This window comes from Leuresthes tenuis, unplaced genomic scaffold (genome assembly GCF_036924035.1).
Source record: "Leuresthes tenuis unplaced genomic scaffold, fLeuTen1.0.hap1 SCAF_3, whole genome shotgun sequence".
NCBI classification, from domain to species: Eukaryota; Metazoa; Chordata; class Actinopteri; order Atheriniformes; family Atherinopsidae; genus Leuresthes; species Leuresthes tenuis.
In genome coordinates, this window is record NW_027325357.1 from 28,589,896 (window position 1) to 28,613,278 (window position 23,383).

The window sequence follows — 23,383 nt, forward strand, 5'->3', positions numbered from 1 at the left end:
GCTTGACTTTCTGTGTATTCTAGTGTGAGTGCTAAGGCTCTTTAATGAATGCTCTCTTATACAGTAATAATGTGCTTTTAGGATGATTAAGTTCTTCCAGTATCAGGAGTGAGAGAGGGATGGACTCGAGTGATCTGAATAAACGTGTAAATTCATAGTTTAGAAAAGACCAAAACATGCTGCTCAAACACCTCAGGAAAATGTGAGAACTTAAATTCTTCCCAAGTAAATGTGATCAGGGAAGGAGAGCTAAAATACCAGGTCAAATTCAACAAAACAGAGGGGTAAAAATCCTAAGGTACTACAGAGGTAATAATAATTCTCTGTGTTTTTCCTCACAATCCTCGCTACACTGCTCTCACTGGATTTGACTACATGGTGATCTGTCTCATAGAGTTTCTAGGAGATCAACAGCACTTACATTGTCCTCAGAGGGCTTCTGGCTTTGTTTTGGTGTTGCTGTTGCTACACAGCAGACATATTTTTCTCAGCATCAGCAGCTCCAGCTTAACCCAGTGAGCAAAAGTGGCAAACCATCCATCCCCAAGCCATCTGAGCTGAGCCTGCCTGCACACAGTATTAACATCCAGGAATGGCAGGGGAATAAGAGGCAGTCACACAGCTGCACATTGTGGGCTGTGGGTGGATGTGTTTGACTGAGTTTACCCAGAACTGCAGGTGAACAGGAAGTTCTAGCTTCCTTGCATTCTGTGACAACATTGCTTGTGCTGAAAATAAGCCTTTTCTTACATTGCATATTCCTCCGAGCCATAGATGTTATGATCTATGTTATTTTGTATTTTTTTTGGTTGTCTAGTTTCTTATGACTTTAGTCTGTTTAGTTTGCCATTTCCTGTTTTCCTCAGTTCCCTCGTCAGTCACCAGTTCTACTCCCGTCGCCCGTGTTAATTTTCATCAGCTGTAGCCCATCACTAATCACTCTCCCCGCAGTATTTAGTCTCCAAGTTCTTTTCAGTCTTTGTCAGATCCACACCGTGTCGCCGTCTTTCCCGTCTGCTAGCCCATGGTTATCTGCTTTTCCACAATTCTACTTCCGAGTTTGTATAGTTTTGTTTTGTTATTTCTCTCAGGTGTTTTTTGTGTTTTCTAGTTCTTCAGTTTCATGTTTCTCCAGCGTTGCTGTGATTTTTTTTTATTTATATTACAATAAACCCTTTTGAGTTTCCATCTGGCTCCAGTCCCGTGACTGCATCTGGGTCCTCCTCCTTCATCCCCATCGCTAAAACCGTGACAATGGAGACATGCACTGCACAGCAGGAGTGACATTAAAATATCTAAGATGTGTTGCTGGGGCAGGTTGTTTTGTAGAAAGGATAAGTTCCACAATAGTATCAATGTCAGATTTTCTTAAAACACTGAGCCTTCTCTTTAAATTACAGCTGAATCTGCGGCATGAAAACGAGCGATATGCATGAAATGATGTCCTTTGATAAATCATCACCCTAAAGTCAACGATGTTATTAATTTACTTTTCATGACCTACATGTTTCCATGAGTAAATATTTACTATTGGTTTGATTCTCTTATGTAAAACAGGAAGTTCTGTTAATGTACTGTAAATGAAATGGGTTTTCATTTCTCCAGAAGATGCAGCAAGCTTTTCCAAGTCGGTTTACTCAGTTAGCTACATAATGTTGCTGAGACAGATCAGCTCTTTTTGCTTAAGACTGTGCTAGATTTGAGAGGTTGTAGGTTAGAATCATCAAACCACTTTGTTGGAGCGCAGATATATTCTATTAGCTGTCTAAAATGTAAAAACATCCCCAATGATTTGCAAATCTCAAACCAATATTTTATTCACAATAGAACACAATAGAAAGCACAGAAAATTCTGAAAATTTGACTATTTCATGAAAAAGTTGAATTCATCTTGAATTTGATGGCAGCAACAGAAAAAAGTAATTGGTATTAAAAAGAAACAGCTGGAAGAACATGCGACAAATTTTGTTTTACAAAAGGGTCAGTAACGTGAATGAGTATGAAAAAGAGCACATTAGAGAGGCAGAGTCTCTGCAAAGTAAAGATGGACAGAGATTCAGCAATCTGCAAAAAAAAATGTGTCAAAAAATTAAACTATCCAGTCATCCCGCTTAATCCGTTGGTCGGGTCGCGGGGGGGCTGGAGCCTATCCCAGCAGTCATTGGGCGAGAGGTGAGGTACACCTTGGACAGGTTGCCAGTCCATCACAGGGCCACACAAAGACAAACAACCACGCACACGGACAATGTTAGAGACACTAATTAACCTAAAATGCCTGTTTTTGGACAGTGGGAGGAAGCCAAGTTCCCAGAGAGAACCCACACATACACAGGGAGAACATGCAAACTCCACACAGAAAGGCCCCAGCCAGGAGTTGAACCTGGAACCTGCTTGCTGGGAGACAATGGTGCTAACCACCACACCACCATGCAGCACACAACTAAACCTAACTCACACACCATACGATTTAAACTCCTCAACCTAACCATTTGTGATTGGGAGCGAAAATAATATGTGAACGTTATTGCGGTGTCTTCATTCAATAAATGACCAAATCAACAGAGTTCAACAGAGTATGTAAGTTGTCATGTAGCAAGACATTGCAGGTGAACAACCTGATCATGCAGCGATATGGATAACCGTGACTGTGTCTCTGTATACACAAGGTAAATGAGAGTACAAAACTTATTCTTTGTACAACCACTGAAACTTTTTTTTTTCTCTGTGGAAAGACTTAGCTGTTATACATCAAGTCATGAGATCTGGTTGATGCAAAAAAGATTCAGACTGTATAAAAGTCTATGGGAAAGTAATTTTACTTGTAACTTGATCTGTTACCCTAAACATTTTCCAAATACATTTATGCTTTCAACATTAGTATAATTTATAACAATCTTTTAATTTTGTAAATTATTTTTGAACAGACAAAAGAGGCTGAAAGGTGTGCTGGAAGAATGAATGAATAAACTTTAATCTAGAAAACTACATTTAGTAAGGCGTTGGCGCCTTAAACACACAGTTAAGGCATTTAAATGTACTTGGTCAGGGTCAGTATATCCCTAACAAGCGAAAGAAGTATGTTTGTGTATCTCTGAGTTGAGTTTGATGAGTGCACGCGGTCTTCAAATTAATTTTACTACTCTGGAGCTAGTTATGACTTGGTCTCAATATCAAGAGACTTAGTCTCAGTCTTGAGATACTCTGGCCTTGGACTAGACTTGGTCTTAGTTTTATGACTTTACCTTTTGAATGACCTCATATCAATAAAACCAGTGTACCAAACAACGTTACAGCTGGTATTTTAGTCTCAGTTGTTGTTGTGTACAGCATTTGTTGTAAATTTAGATTGAAGATGTAGATTTTTGAAAAGAAGTGGATCTAGAATGGACCCCTGAGGAACTCCACAAGACTTTTCATTCTCTCATTATACCAGTTCATAATTCATTATCCAACTGAAAGAGAGTAATCATTCTTTTGTTGATAGGATTTAAAATAATTCATCACAGTTTAAGAAACAACATCTTGCGATCAGCCGTGTCAGCTGCAGTGATAAGATCTAGTAACAACATGGCCACATTGTTGTGTTTTGGAGAAATGAAGATGCCAAATGAGAAGAGATTGTGACATGTTCATCTCCCTTCTTATGCACTCATTTGCTACACCGAACAGACGATCAGTGAGCTCTCTCACTGACAAACACGACACCAATTCTACATCTCAAACGGGCTGAAAATAAATGGCATTGATGATTTAAGACAATTAAGACTGATATTCTCTGAGGCTCAAAACATGCCCTATTGCCAGCTGTGGGCTTACTGTATCAGGCCACGAGGCACAGTACCAGTACTGTGGTCAAATCCCAGACTGACGTTAGTAAATTATTATGAACCAAAAAGATTAGAAAACAGGTGATCTTTCATAAACAGAATGCAGGTTGGACATGGATCTTTAGTTTTTTTCACTGCTCCTTCCATGTCAGGCTTTTCTTAGAAGTGGCTTTATAAATGTGGACTCTGCGGGGTCTTGAAAATGGCCAATGTGAAGAGAACTGATTCTATGTAATTCAAAGATCTTTAAAGTAGCTTCTAAACACGAAGTCAAGGCAGTAGTTAGGGCAGAAGTTACTCACGACTTCTGGAGAGGTTGCTTAATCTATGGGTTGAAAATGTTCTAAATGAAGCAGAGCAGCATTATGTGGAGGAAAGGGTGAACCAGTTATTTCACCCAAAATCATGTTGCAAACTATCTTATCTTTGGAATTTGATCCGTAAACAAGGAAGTAGACATTTCCAGACTTGGTGACATGGCAGCGGCTCTTGAGAGGCTGACGAAGACAGGTATGTCATTGTTTCAATGAATGTTGAAGTTTGTGGATTATTATATTGATAATTATTATATCACTTTTATCAATAATTTTTAGGTAAAAAGAACTGCCAAACCCTTCCTGTCAATTGTCCTTGAACATCCATGCAGATTTAAACAGGAATTTTGTGATAAAAAAAGAAAAATAACTGTTGTACTCAGAATGACTCAGCAAGCTAAGTAATGAGTCCCTAAGTAATGAGTTGGTAAACTCTTTCCTTTTTTTATTGCTTACTCTACAACTGCAGATTTGCTCTGTGAGACTTTTTCTGCTTCCCCCCTAAGGATCATATATTGTTCCATCAATGACTCACACACACTTCCGCACATCCCTTTTAGACATCATCCAGTCTGAAGTAGGTTGATTGCATTCAAGAGATGGTGGTTGCGTGTTTGTGACCACTCTCTGTGACCACTCTCTGTGGCCACTCTCTTCCTTTATGTGCTTTTTCCACATTGACAGTCAAAGTAATTACCTTGGCAAAGCAACAGAGACACATAGAGCAGCGACGCTTATCAGCCTCATCTAGTGACTCCTGCTTAACCATTTAGGTAAATAGCCAGGAGCTGACCAGCAGGTTCAAACCTTTACCGTTGCCCTATTATGTAAAAACTTAAGGCCAGGTAATGAAACACATATGGTTGACTTGCAGTATTCATTTGTGGGTCCTTATTCAATTCAATTCAATTCAATTCAATTTTATTTATATAGCGCCAGATTACAACAATTGTCATCTCAAGGCACTTAAGTAATATAGTCCAATTCAAGCCAATTGGAATTAAATTCATTGTAATCATAATCCAATTAATTCATATAGAGCCAATTCAAAAAATTAATATCCTAGCTAAGGAAACCAACAGATTGCACCGAAACTTGTCTTCAGTCCAATCTCCCGTCCTGAGCGTGCCTGTGGCGACTATGGAAAGGAACGACTCCCTTTTAACAGGAAGAAACCTCTGGCAGAACCAGACTCAGGAAGGGTGGCCATCCGCCTCGACCAGCTGGGGTTTGAGAAGACAGAAAAGAGGGAAAAGAGGGGGGAAAAACACCATAACGCCATTCAAAGGATATCTGTTGGAACAGGGAAACATACGTTAATAACCACAATAATGTCACATGTACATAAAATCAATTGTGAAATTAAACAGGGGGAAAAAGAGAACAAAGTGAGGAAAGGTGTGACAGATGAGGTCCCCCAGCAGTCTAAGCCTATAGCAGCTTAACTATGGGATGTTTCAGGATTACCTGAGCCATCCCTAACTATAAGCTTTATCAAAAAGGAAAGTTTTAAGCCTAATCTTAAAAGTGGAAAGGGTGTCTGCTTCCCGGACATTTACTGGCAGCTTATTCCACAAGAGAGGGGCCTGATAACTGAAGGCTCTACCTCCCATTCTACTTTTAGAAACTCTGGGAACAACAAGTAAACCTGCAGTTTGGGAGCGAAGTGCTCTGTTAGGAAAATACCTTACAATTAAATCTTTAAGATATGATGGAGCTCGGTCATTAAGAGCTTTATATGTGAGAAGAAGAATCTTAAATTCTATTCTGAATTTAACAGGGAGCCAATGAAGAGAAGCTAAAACTGGAGAAACATGATCTCTCCTGTTAGTTCTCATCAGAACTCTGGCTGCAGCATTTTGGATCAGCTGGAGGCTTTTCAGAGAATATGTGGGACAGCCCAATAATAAGGAATTACAGTAGTCCAATCTTGAAGTAACAAATGCATGAACTAGTTTCTCTGCATCACCCTGAGACAGGATGTTCCTGATTTTAGCAATATTACGAAGGTGAAAGAAGGCAGTCCTAGAAACCAGTTTTATATGTGCGTCAAATGATAAATTCTGGTAAAAAAATAACTCCAAGGTTCCTCACTGTAGAACTAGAAGCCAAGGAAATACCATCTAGAGTAACTATATAACTAGACAATTTCTCCCTGAAGCGCTCAGGTCCAAAGAGAACAACTTCAGTTTTGTCTGAATTTAAAAGCAGACAGTTCTGAGTCATCCAGGTCTTTATGTCTTTAAGACAGGCTTGTAGTCTGACCAACCTGTTGGTTTCATCTGGTTTCATAGATAAGTACAGCTGAGTATCATCAGCATAACAATGGAAATTTATGCCATGCTGTCTGATAATGTTACCTAATGGAAGCATGTATAAAGTAAAAAGAATCGGTCCAAGCACAGAACCCTGAGGAACTCCATGACTTACTTCAACGTGTGAGGAAGATTCTTCATTTACAAGAACAAACTGGAATCTATCAGATAAATATGACTTAAACCAGCCTAATGCAGTTCCTTTAATCTCAATAACATGTTCAAGTCTCTGTAACAGAATGCTGTGATCGATCGTATCAAATGAAGCACTGAGATCCAACAGGAGAAGCACAGAAACAAGTCCGCTATCAGAAGTTAACAGGAGATCATTGGTAACTTTCACCAGTGCTGTTTCTGTGCTATGATGCACTCTGAATCCTGACTGAAACTCTTCAAACAGATTATTTCTATGTAAATGATCACAAAGTTGAACTGCAACTATTTTTTCGAGAACTTTAGACAAAAAAGGGAGATTGGATATAGGTCGATAATTAGCCAACACTTCTGAATCAAGAGTAGGTTTTTTAAGTAAAGGTTTAATTACAGCAACCTTAAAAGTCTGAGGTACATATCCTATCAACAAAGACCGATTGATCAAATCCAATATGGAAGTGTCAATTAAGGGGAAAACCTCCTTGAACAGTCTGGTTGGGATTGGGTCTAACATACAAGTTGATGGTTTAGAAGAGACTATTGCTGTTGCTAGCTCAGAAAGATCAACTGGACAGAAGCTGTCTAAATACAATTCAGGTTCGAAAGATACTTCTAAAGCTGCTCTACTTGATGATACATCAGTCATAATAATGGGAAGGATTCCATTAATCTTCTCTCTGATAGAAACAATTTTATTGATGAAGAATCTCATGAAATCATCACTGCTGAGAGTTAAAGGAATACATGGCTCAACAGAGCTCGGACTCTTTGTCAGCCTGGCAACAGTGCTGAAAAGAAACCTGGGATTATTCTTATTCTCTTCTATCAATAATGAATAATAAGCAGTTCTAGCTTTACGAAGTGCTTTCTTATACGTTATTAAACTATCTTTCCAGACTAATTGAGACTCTTCTAAATTAGAGGAACGCCACTGTCTCTCCAGCTTTCTTGCAGTCTGCTTTAACGCACGCAGCTGTGAATTATACCAAGGAGCCAACCTCTTCTGACTGATTACCTTCCTTTTCAGAGGGGCAACATTGTCCAGTGTTGTACGCATTGAAGCTGTAGTGCTGTCAACAAGAGAGTCAAGTTCTACTGGAGTAAAATTTAGGTAGCCGTCCTCTGTCATATCAGCACATGGCAGTGAAGAAAAGGATGATGAAATCAACTCTTTAAATCTGGTTACAGCATTCTCTGATAGACACCTTCTATATGTAGAATTCTTCTCAGAAACCGTGTAGTCAAGTAATGTAAATTCAAAAGTTATTAAAAAATGGTCAGACAAGACAGGGTTATGAGGGAACACTGTTAACTGTTCACTCTCAATGCCATAAGTCAGCACAAGGTCAAGGGTGTGATTAAGGCAGTGAGTAGGTCTGTGAACACTTTGAGAAAATCCAATAGAGTCTAATATAGAATTAAAGTTAATATTTAGGCTGTCATTTTCAACATCTACATGAATATTAAAGTCACCCACTACAATGACTTTATCTGTACTCAGCACTAACTGGGATAAAAACTCAGAATAAGGGCCAGGTGGACGATACACAACAACAAACACAAGAGGTTTTTGTGATTTCCACTTTGGGTGGGAAAAACTGAGAATCAGAGATTCAAAAGAGCTAAAACTAATCTTGGGTCTAGGACTGATTAGTAACCCTGATCTGAAGATAGCTGCCACTCCTCCTCCTCTACCTGTGGTTCGAGGAACGTGAACATTTAAATAGTCAGAGGGAGTTGATTCATTAATGCTCCTGCTGCAGCCAGGTTTCTGTAAAACAAAATATATCAATATGATGATCACAAATCCAATCATTCACTAACAGAGACTTCGAAGGGAGAGATCTAATATTCAGCAAACCACATTTAATAGTTTGATGTTTTTGTTCAGTTAAAGTTTTTGTTTTAAATTTTTTTTGCACAAGAGGATTTGCTCCTTTTGTGTTTTTTGATTGAGGGGGGGGGGCAGCATCAGGTGAGAAGCCGCAGAGAAGTGTGTAAGACTACAACTCTGCATCCTGGTCTCATCCTGACAGCCTAAAGTATTGTTATGCTAGTGGGACAATTTTTTTGTGCCACTTTCCTTGGTTGGTATTGGACATTTTGTAAGGTTAGAGATCCATTTTTGTCTTCTTGAACATTTTAACTTCTCTATACTTCAATCTGCTGTTGACATCAACTTCAGAACAAGGGTGGACAGTCAATGTAATACGCGTTTTCTATTAAAACACCAAAAACGAAAAAATGCCTGTTTTTTCATATTTCACTTTTAGGCTCAGATCAAAAATATGAAATGGAAAAATGGGCACCAGGACAGAATTTGATGTTTATATTTAATTGGTCAGGTTTATGTGACCCGGAAGTTTGGTAAGGCTGCTCAGCCTGGGAGGCAGCACCATAGACGCCGCATCGACTGTGGAAGGGCGCCCCTAAAGCGCCGCCATCTTGGTATAGGGCTAACAGTGGCAGCGGTGCATGAATTTATGAAGGAAAGAGGTACTCCTTAATCTTAAAATAGAATTATTTGCTGAATTTTGGACCGATTTCCAAACTTATTGATTTGTTAAAAACGTCACACATGTAGGGTGCTTGGATATTTAAAAAATCTGGTTTTCTTCCAGTGGACTTGCCTCAGCATAGGACCACGAGGACCATAATTATGCTTTGCCTGCTTCTCCCACTGTTCTAAAGGCCAGACTTAGTGAAGCTCTGGTTAGAGTGCAGATTCTGGAGCGCGAGAAGAGGAATAGCATGCTCTGGTAGCGAAGGGTGCAGAAAAATGTGCTCTTCGCGAGGATCTGAGGGAGAAAAACCTCATAAATGAATAGCTGAATGACAGGCTTGAATGCTACTCAGGCAAAATGGAAATATTAATTTGACAAACAAACCTCGTGAAAGTGGCTTGACAACTGAGTGATATATGATCTGTTTTATTGTGTAGCCACGCCCCTCTAGTGAGCGGCAGCAGTCAATGTGGCATCTATGAATACATGTCCAGAGTGGTGTAAAAAGAGTGGCGACACTCCCATAGACATCTATAAAGAGGAAGGAATGTGGAATAATAATAATAATCAGCCTTCAATGCACTAATCTCTACAGTCAACCTTGAAAGCAGCTGACTGAATAATGACATGCAATATGAAATCATCATTATCCTAATAACTAGCCTGCAAGGCACTAATTTCTCCAGTCACTCTTGAAAGTAGCTAACAGAATACTGAAAAAATATGCCTTTTGTATCAACAAACTAGCTAAGCTAACGTTAGCAGTAACTTGCAATTAGAAATTTCAAGCAATAAACTGACCAGTTTATTTACAAAAATACACAGTGTATAGTCATAGTCATATGCCACGTGAGCTGATTCATTGTGCTGTAGCTTGCGATCGGTTGATGTTGAGCTTGTGCAGACTCTCCGGCTGAGCAGTCTTACCAAAACTTCCGGGTCACGTAAACCTGACAAATTAAATACTAAAATCAAATTCTGTCCTGGTGCCTGTTTTTCCATTTCATATTTTTGATCTGAGCCTAAAACTGAAATATGCATTTTTTGTTTTGTTTTTGGTGTTGTAATAAAAAACAAAATAACCACTCAACTTTTCATTATTTGATTTTTGATTGCCAATTGAAAATAGAAAGATCAAATGATACATGGTGTTTGTTATAACACAAACCATGATATTTTCCTAAACTTAAACATGTAGTTTTTTACGCCTAAAGCAAAGTACTGTTTGATACCCAACCATAACCAATTAGCTTGTTATGTGTAACAGCAACAAACCAAGAGACTGAATCCAAAACACTTAAGGGTAAAGTTCATCTAGAGTATCAGTGGTCTCGATAGGATTTAAACTCAGTTCCTCAGGTTGACATTTATGTGTGTACCTACATCATCCAACACCTCCAACCTCCAAGTGTGTGCTTGCACTGAATATGTCATCTGTTACATGTGACACATCAGTCTTTTTGTCACTATTTCACAAAATACTGCAACACTTCCATCCATCTACGGAGGTCAGTCTGATTAAAATTAAGTGGTAAATTTGTTCAGTTGAAATTAATTGACCTCTTTGATGTAAGCTGTTTGTTTGTAAAGGACTTTCACACCTACACATTCACAGGGGCTGTGAGGACACCAATGTGTTTAAAGGCCATCTCACACATTTTTCACACTTATAGGGTCGATTGTACTTAAAATTGCATTGGCGTTCTATGTTGTATCAGTTATTTTATTTGAAATTCCATCTGGAAATGTCAGTCTGATGTAGGCAAAAAAAAAGCAAGGCAAAGCAATGGTGGAGGAAGTGTAACAAGCAAAAAAAAGCTAAATCCTACATTTATCCAGAGGCCTCATTGACAGTACAGAAGTTTAAAACCAAAGGTACATTTGCACAAGGAACAGACTTGTGTGAATAAAATGATGAAATAAAAATAATAAAACCCACTTTAATACAATCATGAGACACTTGAGGATAATTTTAAAAATCTAGTAAAAACTATATCAATGAAGATATGAACAGTAGAAACTGATAATAAGATTAAATCAAAATTTCTGAACGCTCCCTGAAATGGAAGGCATGCTTCAGCTTCTTCTGTATAGTATTGCAGGTCCATACTGAGAAAAATTGGGTTAAAGTAAAAGTTAATAAATATCAGCAAAGTGGGATCAATGGCCTGTGCATTATCTGGACCAGATGGGTACATTTGCATGAAAAATTAGAAATATAGTTTTATGCGAATTTAATGTTATTTGCTTTGTCTTTATGACGCTACCACCAACAAACAGTTGGCTGTAACACAATAAAAGGCAAAAAAAAGCTTATTCAAAGGTACTGGATTGATCAAAGTTCCATAATGAACAACTTGTATCCTCTTTCTTTCACTGACAAAAGTTGAGAAGTCCAGATTTCTGAGAAACTACAGCATAAAACAAAACCGTGATAAATCTCTATTTTTCAGATTATCTTAAGTTTTGCTAGTGGATAGGTTGTACAGACCGGGGGCGACGGCGCAGGAGGAATATCATGAAGCCACCGTTGTTTATTTTTACTGAGAAATGGCTGCAGAAACAACTGGTGCCTCTCAATCCGGACTTTCGAATTTTTATATTTATCTATAACAATAATTAAAACTGAATATTTTCCCTTCTGGGACTGATAGAGTATCATTGAATCATGAGAGAATCTTACATCAAAAATAGACTTCCATGTGCAATGAGGTGGGATTTCTAAGTAAGCAGACCTATTATGCTTTGAAAAATAAAAAAAGTACCTCGAGCTGGAAACTGGAATCAGAAGAATTGTTTCCTTTTAATTTGCTGCAGCTTGTATCTTCATTTTTTTCCACTGAACTTTGTCAAGCCTGGTTATTTGCACAGTGCCGAGGCTGACACAACCTGTTAGATGTTTGCTTTGTTTGCATGTGTTATTAAAGACAAGATGTACTCTGGTGATGACTAAACTCTGCATAACATTAACAACACACAGCTCTGCGAAAGGGGCAATCTGTTATGCTGCAATTCATCAACTGTAGCTACTACTGATCAGATATGATTCATAGTCAATTTGCAGCTTGCTTTGTGGCTAGTAGGCAAACATATTGTGTCTAACCAACATGACCTTCAATGCTAAACTACCTGAACAGTCACTTTTTCTGGTCAAAGTTGGGGAAAAATGAAAGCTTCACTATTTTAATGACATTAATTCTGCATTGGACTAAGGTTTATTTTATTTTCATGCCTTATCACCATCATGTTGATATTCAAAGCTCTTATATTTAACATGTTCACAATTTAACCATCACATTTAGATATTAATTTGTATTTCCACAGCTGATACTGAGTCATCCGCAGGTGAGAAAGTCTATATTTGGTGTCTGTCAAAAACACAACAGAAAGTTTTTGTCCATACGTATTTCATCTGTTGACATGACATTAATCTATTGCTCTTCACATGATTATACTAAAACAAATAACATTAATTTGGTATCCTATAACTTCAATCAAGCACTCTATTTGAGTGGCACTGAATTCATTAATTCATTAATTGGAATACAGCCGTATGAATATGAACACTAATGTCCAGCAGCTCATGTCTTTAATGCTGTCATCACTCTTTATTTAAGATATTTAAAGGATCTGTGTCAGGTTTTTAATTTCTACAGAAATATCAACCATTTTCCCGCTGCTATAAACATTAGCAGGCCTTTATTATATTAAGTGGACATAGTACACCCAGATGGAATGGCCAATTTGAACAGGGTTTAAATGTCTGTGATGAGATGAAACAATAAAAACTACCAATTTGGTAGTAGTACCAGCTTTCTAAAATAAGGCAGGTCCCTCGTCTCTCTGCTTTGTTGACCTGAAACAAACTACTTTTGCTTCCTTTTTTCCATCTCTCCATGATGGATTGATGACGTCTGTTTTGTTTAATGATCGAAGGATGTGCTGCCAGCAGGAGGTTACTTTTCACCCACCCATACATCAACACACATAGACACACACACATGCCAACTCATATCAGTTCATGTCCAAGTACAAGCACAGTTAACTGTACGTCTTTTTGTTACTATCTAACACCTTTCTTCCATTTACAGCAAGTCTGTTTCTTCTGACTGACCAGCTTCTTCAATCATCAGACGGCTTCCTTCATGTTTGACATTAATATTTTCCTACTTCCAACATTGGCCCTGTGTTGTACTTCACTGCTGGTACAATCATTTGGAAGGTTAGTTCATTCATTACAACTGCTGGTGGTCACAGGTCAGGACATGTATTTTCCATCTGTACTCTTTCGATGTAGTGTCTTTAAGAAAATTAACAAGTAGTCATAAACTCTTTGGATGTATAAAATTCAAAATCAAACCCCTTTGAAATCTGATCATCACTGCTTTTGAGATAGTTTCATAAAACTGTTTTTCTCTGTTAATTAGCTTTATTTTTGTCCAAGCTTGATAATAACTAAAGGATAATATGGAAGTTGTTGAACTGTAGGTCCATTATGGTGCTCAATCTGACAGAAAGAAGTGATTGGATGATGTAAGTGACAGCGCTCTCACCATTGGACATTGGAAAACTCAAGCCTTTCACGGTTTTCTGCTGTTCCCCGTTGAGCAGAGTAGGAAGCTTGACGGGGATAGGAGAAATTGTGGGGGAAAGCCATTCATCCTGAACTCAGGGAAGGTATCCAAATCTCCCCCCTGACATTCTTCTGGGCTCAAAGGAGCTCTGTGACAGAAGTAGCCCAAAACTGGCGCAGACCGCCTTGGTGTTGCCAAGGCAGCCACTCTGCCGAGGCGTTGCTGGGGCCTAGCAGTGTTTTGTCTTCTGTTCTCACCTCACTTCCTGGTTTGGAAGAGCAGGTTAGAGGATCATTAACTTTCAGAGGTTCTCCATAATACACTATATGTGAACATGTAACTAAGCATCCACGTCAGCATTCAGTTGCAGTATATTTTTTTCCTTTTATTGGCAGCCAATGGTATGGTTTTCTTGATTTTTTAAAAAAAAGAAAACACAGTAGTACTAGTTGTACAGAAATAGTTATACAGAACAGTTTAAAAACCAGAAGGATCACGATGAACCATGTAGAATCTTAAGCTTACAGTCTAACTTTTCAAATTGATCAATTTGATTTGTTTTTACATCCCCTCACTGAATGAATTTTGTCCTATTAGTACCTAGCAATTTGGCGGTAGACATAAAGGTTATTAACTCCATTAACTTAAGGTGGAGAATCATGCTGAATACACCAAGTTTTTAAAAAAAAGTCACACACACTACAATAAGATTTCAAGCTGTTTTAGTGTTCATCTTACACAGCTTGGCAATATGTGGGAGAGCAGCCAAGCTAGGACAAGGTCAACGATAAAAAACATAGATCAACTAAGCAGTGTTTAGCAGCTTTATGATTATGATCCTGTCGGTTGTCAGAGAGATCAGCGAAGGACAAATATAAGAAGAAATTAATTTGTGGAGTGAGAATGCCCAACTGAGAATTGAGTCGGTGTGTTAAAGTTGTTATCTAATGATTGCTAAAGTTGTTTTCCATTACATGTAAGAGTATAACAAAACTGAAGGTGACTTATTAATACTGTATGTTAAACCCAGTGTTAAAGGATCAGCTGGTGGGCTATTAATCATGAGAAACACTGTAACAAATTGACACTACAGTATGTTTCAAGGTGCTATCCTCAAATTATTATCTCATTAGTTGTAGTTTCTTACAACTACAAAATAGGACATTTTTATAGATATTGTATTGGTTAGTCATCTTCAGATTGATAGAGTCAAAGGTGCTTTTTACAGTAAAACATGGTCAAAACACAAATGATTCAATTACAGCCATCAACAGGATTAGAAAAAGCTAAAAATACCTCTTATGTTACATTTTCTCCATTTTGATTGATGTATTTTCCTCTCAAGTTCTTCATAGCTTCTTTCACCTTGAGATTCACCTGCTCAAACAGTTTCTCTCTTCTTTCTACCTAATTCATTATATCCTTCAGTTCCTGTAGGTCTTTATTCTTTTTCACCTGTGTTCTTTTTGTCGTCCTCTAAATCTTGGGTCTTCTGCTCCAGGTTTCTCTGGTCCTCTTTATGTTTGAGCTAATGTACTGTTGAACTAGTGTTGATTGGTGTTTCTGTGAATATCATCTCATGTGGTGATTTTCAGCCTGACAGACTTCAGTTACTACTCCAACCCTGTCAAGTGTGAAAAAACATGACAAACATGGCACCAGATACTTGATCACGACATTAGTTCTTAATAATGATAACAATATAAATAAAAGTGTTTTTTTTTTTTACAATGTTACACAGTGCTTTAGCAAACTGATAAGGCATATGGAATAAGATTAATGACAGTGATGAGGAGACAAATGACAACATAATGACCAAGATCACCAAACATGGTGCTGTACATTATGATCACGCATCTCCACTTTGGTCTCATCTGTCCAAAGGACATCTTGTGGTTTGTTCAACTGTAACTTTGCAAACCTAAGCTGTGCTGCTATGTTCTTTCTAGAGCGAACCCATCCCTATTTGTTCAGTCTTTTCTCTTGTCTAATCATGCTGTCAGAAGCTTTAACATTTAATGACCATGTAAAGCCGGTAGAGTCTGAAAAGTAGCTCACAGGTTTTTCTTTTTTTTTTTTGGTTTTCTCAAACGTTCAGCTTACTTCTTGTTGAATCAAGACAGTGTAGTAAATTGTGTGTTGTTAATTTGAGGTTGTATAAACCGATTTCAAAGACTCAGCTTTCGCCTTTAAGAGCGTGTCATTGTGGATTTTGTGATCCTTTTTCTGCGTCTGAAGGAAACAAATATGAAAACGAATTATTTAATTTTACTTCCAGCAGGCTTGACACAAAGGCACACAGTAAAATTTAGTGCTCTTGATTTGTTCAAATTTGACTATCTTATTTTAAATTCTGCTCCCAAACTTGACAAACACCGTAACTATGGAGTGGAAGTGGGCTGGTTAATATTTGATAGGAAGTCCGTCACAACTGCTGTGTCCCTTTAGCCTACCGGAGCTGTCGGTGGACCCATATTTTAATTAGGACTGATGAAAATATGATCGGTGGTACTCTGTACTCTATTCTTTTTAAGCGTGTATGTACGAAAAAAGATGTGACAAACAGTGGCCTTCTTAGCTGAAATGTGTGGTTGTGTTTCTGTTTTATCTTTCCATAAAGTTGCAGACTTTTCCTGCAAAATGAGTCTAATAAGCTGTGGGTACAACTGCAAACCTTAGTGATTATTGAGTTATTCACAAAGTCTGTTGTCACAGAAATATATGCTATCGAATATTTTTGATCATCCTGTATGAACTGTGTTTAGATTGTATGCACAAGATTTTAAAGAAACATTTCGATTCTCATGCAGTTTGACAGAGTCTGTCTGTGTTGGTTATATATTTATTTAACACTGTTACTCAGAGAAAGACATAAAAAGTGCAGTTAGACTTTGAATCACAACCATTGATTATATATTGTTGAGATTTTGGTGAAACAGTAAGTCTTTGCTGGTAGCTTGCCAACATGATGAATGAATGACAGCGGTCAAAAGTGACTTTGACTTTTTTGAATTTCATTGAATTTGAGTTTGTGGTGACACCGCTTTCCCTGGATGGACCATAAGAAAATGTATACTCTACCATCTACCTCCTGTAAGCTACATGCTGTAATGAATGCATGGACACATGCCTTTAAATACACTGAAAAACTAAGGTGGGTATCCGTTGAGCTGTTAAAAAGGGAGTTTTTTTCTTTCCACAGTGACCTCAGGATGGGGGATTGGATCAAAAATAAGTGTTGGTGTAATCTGTTGGTTTCCTTTGCTAAACTTTTTGAATCGGCTTTGTATGTATGAATTGGACTTGATTGGATAATGATTGTATTACAGTGAATTGGATTCTAATCGGCTTGCATTGGATTGTATCGTTGAAGAGCCCTGAGATGACATTTGTTGTAATTTGATGCTTTACAAATAAAACTGAACTGAATTGAACATGACCTGTCTTTACAACACATTGTTGCATAATAAACCAGTGGTTTCCAACCTTTTGTGAGCTCTGATCTCATTTGCGTTAGGTCGGGATCACTTATAAGACATCTGTGAGTTGTTAGCAACTGCACCAAATATTAAATTCTCCTTCAATCGTGTCACTTGGTTTCATTTCAGTAAATGTTCAAATGATCCAAAATTTGACTCAAAAGAATCTAAGATTACAGAAAACCAACAGCAGATGTGTTCATCATACTGCTTTCGCCTTTTAATCTAATCTTGTCTCTCTGATTATTGTGGGGTCTCTGTATATATATACATATATGTGTATGTGTACACTGTATAAGAAATAGCCGAAACTCACAAAGTCACATATATTAACACATCAGTACAAAAGGTCCAACCAGAACTAAAAGTACTTGTGGTTTCATACTTTGGTTACATGTTCTGATAAAATTAACTTTTACTTGAGCAGAACTATTCACAGAGAACTTGTATTTGTCATGGACAATTTTTTGCTGTTTTGATAGCCAAAGAACCCACGTACATCATGACTAATCTACTATTTTTCCTTAATCAAGCTCTGTTAGAAGTCCTACATGACACTCCCAGGTAATGCGATTGATTCCTTTGATTCAAACGAGCCTTTGAAATATCATTATGTTTGATGTTTAAAGTTAAACACTGAAGCCACAACGAGACACCTGTTCGATACAAGAGGAAAGTTCCTCACCAACTGGGTTATCGTTGAAGGAAATTCAAACATGCTACACTCATCACTTACATGAATGTTGTGAATCTCTAAATATCTTTCTGTTACAAGCCTTAAAAATGTACCTGTCAGGATGCCTGAGATAAAGATCCAATAATACAGACAACTGTCTAATGGCTCAGCCTTCTTGTGTTTCTGCACAGAAAACATCTAATAGCCACTCGCAGTTTGTTCTCTGAAGAGAGAATTATTGACATTTAAAACTTAATAGAAATTTCTCTAAGAATAAAGTAAAATTTCAGAAAAGCAATAAAAACTCAACGTTGGGACAGAGGCTCGAATGTGACATCATCCTTCTGCCAGCGACACCGATGCACCCCCCTACTGTCACAGGTGCCAGCTTTTAGACGTTTCTCTGTCCGTTTTTTCCCAAAAGCAGCTGAACTTGGACTCATCTGGCCTCAGAACACGTGTCCACTGTCTTGTCTCCATCTGAGATGAACTTGTATCCAGAGAACCTCTGTGCTGAGCTGAAATGCGGCTTCGTCCTCGACTAAGACAATTCCACGGTACAGTAACAGTGATGTGACATTTGTCATGCAGTGGTGCCTGAGGGCTCCAAAGTTACAACCATCCAGCAGTTGCCTCTGGTCTGGCTTTTACACACTGAGAATTACACACATTTAAACAGCTGTTTTCCCACCTGGTTTCTCCACAAAATGATCCACCACCTTTAAATTCAGGGCTTTGACGAGATGATTAAATGCAGTATTAATAGCTTCACACACCGGGTTATTGGAAAATATCTGCACATTAATGGAATTTTGGGGATTTTCCAATTATTATTCTTGCAAGTTGTGATATTCTACATTAGGAACTGATTCGATATCCAAATTTGATGTGACAAATAAAAAAAAAAATTCTGAATGTGTGTCTCGGACGTTATGTTTCCACTGCTCCGAAATAGGACATGCAGGCAAAATAATCCAAACCCAGTGTTTTAAAAAATATGGACGTTGCCTGTAGTGTCTCTTTTTAAGAACGTTTGTCATTTCTGTTCAGATAAACTTACAGAACATCATTTGATCTGGACAGCATGCCAACATATTTACCAGTCTGCAGTAATTTTACTTGACTGTGAACAAGCAGTCAGCTGGGGCCTCCACAAACGTGTGGACGGATGTGTGTCACCGCTGCCATCTTGTGGGAAACAAGAGCAATACAAAGTCAAGGTTGAATTTATTTCACTGAATAAAACACAACTCAATACTGTCAACATGATAGGAGAAAACAAAGATTGCTCGTGTTTTAGAATCAAATACAACTCAGCAGGAGACGACTATTCAGCACGATGATAAAAAAACAAACAAACCCACAGGTCATTCAACTGTTACGTTCCAGCCTGAGCCAAAGAGACGAGGCTTTGGCAAGAAGAGCAGCAGACGTGACACCTGATGGCGCCATATTTATAGGGCCAATTCCCACCCTACCCCTTCTTTAAAAAAAAACAAAAACAATCTGTAAAGTCACAGCCTGACAGAAAAACTTCAGGGAGGATTATTACAGGACAGAAACGCACAACTCGTATTGCTGCCAGAATAAAAAGGGTACAATCGTTCCAGAAATCAAACAGGATCCTTCACTCTGCAGAGCTGTGCAGTACAAACCTAGTTTTCTGGTTTTCAAGAAATACAGTTTTCTTCTGTGTCTGCAATGTGTTACATCATGTCCGTCATCATAGCAGCAAATATGCACTGCTGCACCACGAAGAAGTGATATTACAGCATTTCAAGTGTCATCACTAAAACAAATCGTAGATGGTGCAGCCTCCACGCAGTCCTAATTGCTTTAGTGCAAATTGTGTTGGAGCAGTTAATTAACCACACATTAAACTGTTTCTTCATATAGATGATGTTAAATCATACAGAACTATTGCAGTCACGTGATTACACTAAAAACAAAATGTTCTGTAATTCATTCAATCGAGTTCTTACAACATAAAGACACAAATACAAACGTGAAATGCAAATATGCAGTAAAACATGTGTATTTTCTCGTCTACAATACTAGACATGATAGCTATAAAATAGTTGCTTCTCCAAGTATGCACTACAACGTACAACGCAGAAGAGTCACACATGAACAGTATTCACCCAGTACAAAGACAGAGCCGGCGCCTCCGTGATGCATATATGTGCTTCCATGTGGGTCAGTTGTGCCCAGCAGGGGGCAGTGTTACCTTCTGTATTCCGTGAGACAACCAGAGTCCCATCCATCTCTCAGTGCTTTCAGTGCTTCCTAAATACTGCACAACCGTCTGATTCAGGAGAGTTGTCCAAAGAGGAGGAAAGTGGAGCCGCTGATCAGCAGCAATCATCTGGAGTCAGTCACAACAGGCTACAGATACTCCTCTTCTTTGACATAGAGAATCTCATGGTCTGAGCTGGGAACCTGGCAGACGCAGAAATGAAGGAAAGATCAGCGGTCAGAGGCTGTACATATTTCCCAATGGACGCTGGAGTCAAAAAGCTCAATCCCTGATAGTCTGTGTATCACAAAGGTTTTATAGTTTAGACCTTTGTCATATATTAGGTTACAAAGATCGAACAGAATTTTGACCCAGTCTCTTCCCTTTCTAACTGAGAGCTCCAGCTTTACAGTGTTGAGCAAAAATCTTAAGTTGCCTTGCATTTTTACATTGCAGGAAAACAGGAAATAGGAGTAGTGATTTATTGAAATGTGCAAAAAAAAAAAATTTAAGTACACAAAAGGCAACATTTGATATGTCCATCTTTATACTTTATACAAAGTTTGAGCCCTCTTCGACAAGCTCTCTTGTAGTTTCTTTAAGTAGTCTTCAGGAATAGTTGCCCAGGCTTCTTGAAGGACATCCCAAAGCTCTTCTTTGGATGTCGGCTGCCTTTTGTTCCGTTCTCTGTCAAGATGATCCCACACTGCTTCAATAATGAAGGGGTCTGTGCTCTGGGGAGGCCAGTCTATGACTTGAGTCAGAGTGTGTTTTATCAGTCAAGTTAAACTCGTGCCAATGAGGAGCTTTCCAGATGGTACTGCATGACAGAGCAAGTTCTGACAGTATTTTGGAATTTCATCAGTTTTGTCAAGATTCTCAACACCACTTGCTGAAATGCAGCCCCAAACCATGACAGATTCTCCACTGCGTTCTGCTGACATGTATTGTATCCTTTACTACTCCCTTCATGAGTTCTAAATAACAAAGCTTACTTCTTTCATACAATAGCCAGAAAACTGACTGAAAGGATGAATTGCTATCTCATTTATTTGGCTATTTCCCTATTTAAAATGACTGTAATCTGCAGTGATATATGGTGCATATTTGCTCGGTGCTACAGCTGGGCCTCAGCTGTGACTGGAGCAAGGTTTGGAGAGCTGATGAATATTCTAACAGACGACAAAAATAATTTCTTCTGAGAAAGATATAACTTACAAATGCAACTCGGAACTGTGTGTGATATTTCACTACTGAACTAAAACTCCATTTCAACACGATTAACTCCATAATCCATACGATTAATAACTCAATCTTGAACACAGTCCCTTCGATATCGCCATCATAGCTTAAACATTAAATCCTTCACTGGTAGATTATCAGGATAAATTATGATGAGAACCCACCGTATGTGTGGGAGTAAGGTAAAGCTTTCAAATAAATCTTTTTTAATCTGATGTTAAATAGTGTCTTGGTTTTCTATTTAGCAGAGGAAATATCAAAGCAAATATATGTGTGTATGTACATAAATATGTATGTATGTACACAGTTCAATATCCCAGGTAGATGACATGTCCAGGATTACGTCATCTGTTGCTAACAACCACTGTAATATCTCCACCTTTGCTTTTGCCGCTGCTCCTGATATCTCTGTCTGCTCCTAAGCCTGAAAACCGGCTGGAGAGGTGTTGGTGTTCGGTATTTGCTCTTGCCGCCATGTCTCAGTGAAACAAAGAATACTGCATTCCTGATATTTCTGATAAGTCCTCATGAGTCCTCCAAGCTCATCATTTTATTACTAGCAATCTCACATTCCCCATGATGATCGAGGGAAGATTTGGTTTGAACCTCCTCCAACTCTTTCTCTGTCTTGCTGCTTTTTAAAAGTTCATTCAGTTGCTCCTGTTTGCAAACAACTTTTCCATTGGCATGGTAACTCATCACAACAGATATTCAAAAAAGTGACATAGGAGGTCTGACATAGGAGGACAAATCACTCAAGCTGCACAGCTTCTAAACCAGCTGAGAAAAATCTCTCCAAAGTCAGTGTTTTGGAGAAAAAAAGCTCAGTGGTAAATCTCAAAGAATACAAAACACACACAATATGATGAGAGCTTCGGTAACTTGCCGTCACTATAGTTTTGCACATTGCAACATTCTATCGTGTCACCAAAGCAGTTCCTCTTAACAATACAGTAAAGTTCCAATTTTTTAAGCAATAGATATGGGAATAACTGCTGTAACCAGAGCGACTCCTCAAAGCCCTCAGGGTGGGCCTGATGTATTCTGAAAATAAGTAAAAAATCTTGAGGTTCATTTTCAAATGCATCTTATTAGCCCCTGAAACACCCTGAAATCACTGCTCCAACACTAAGAGTGACACTAAAAACAAAGGGTACACTTTGGTTCACTTGCAACAGCGATCATCTGTCATCAGTCAATAGCATAACTAGTACTCTGCATTCAACTGTGTAGACTGTATGTAATTGTAATAATGAGCCCGGTGTACCTGGTTGACTCCTCCCACCACAAGGAGGCGGTCTCTGATGATAATGGAAGAGGCGGAGCATCTGGGGGAGTTCATTGGAGCCAACCTCTCCCACTTCTTCCTCTGAGGATGAAAGCCCTCCACTGTGTCCAGAGCTGAGGGCTCATGACCTAATAATGAATTAGGACAACACACACACACACACACTTATCAAAGCCCTTGAACATGTCCTTAAGTTTTATTATATATAAAATTTCTCAAATGGAACATGAATGTGTCCAAATTCCATTTAGCTAATCCAAATGTATAACTTAATAAGACAACCTGTATTTTGACTAAACTGGTATTTGATCCTGAACCAAATATGATGAGTGAATATCTTAAAAAAATGTTTTGCTCTTGGGAGACTTGTTCTAAATTTAAAGTTGTCACCCATTTAATTAATTTATGTCAAATATTAACATTCCTATCCAGCACTTATCGGTGCCTTAAAAACTCATCTCTGTTCTAAGTAATGGAACGTTTTTAAGCTTTATCTTGAAATAAATTTCTTGTGCTCAAGATCACACAGCTAGGCCAGCTGGCTGCTAGCCGCTGTAGCTACCAAGTAGCTGCTAAGATCCGCGTCTAGGCCAGTCTCACTACCCCATGTTAGTTACTGTATGATGTGAGACGCACATGTGCAGGCACTGTGAGTTTATGTATAGCTATAAAACCTCAATACTGTTCATGTATCATGGTTAAATTTAGTTACTATCGACTCTGCTGTTAACCTTCTTAACAGCAACAACTTCTGAGGGATGTTCCTGGCCCTTCC

General features: G+C 38.4%; 2 protein-coding genes across 6 annotated transcripts in view; one reads left to right on the top strand and one right to left on the bottom strand.

Annotated features, from left to right (window-relative positions):
* Positions 1-23,383, top strand: part of LOC140303919 (EF-hand and coiled-coil domain-containing protein 1) — a 169,377-nt gene that overhangs the window by 41,913 nt on the left and 104,081 nt on the right. The window lies entirely within an intron of this gene.
* klhdc8a (kelch domain containing 8A) overlaps positions 19,108-23,383 on the bottom strand; it is a 57,848-nt gene continuing 53,572 nt past the window's right edge. For all 5 annotated transcript variants that reach the window (XM_072382909.1, XM_072382910.1, XM_072382908.1 and 2 more), the window contains 2 exons: positions 22,588-22,736; positions 19,108-20,281 (listed from right to left, as the gene is read on the bottom strand). In XM_072382909.1, the coding sequence (XP_072239010.1) occupies positions 20,228-20,281; positions 22,588-22,736 (203 nt within the window). In that variant the 3' untranslated portion in view covers positions 19,108-20,227. The remainder of the gene's footprint in view (positions 20,282-22,587; positions 22,737-23,383) is intronic.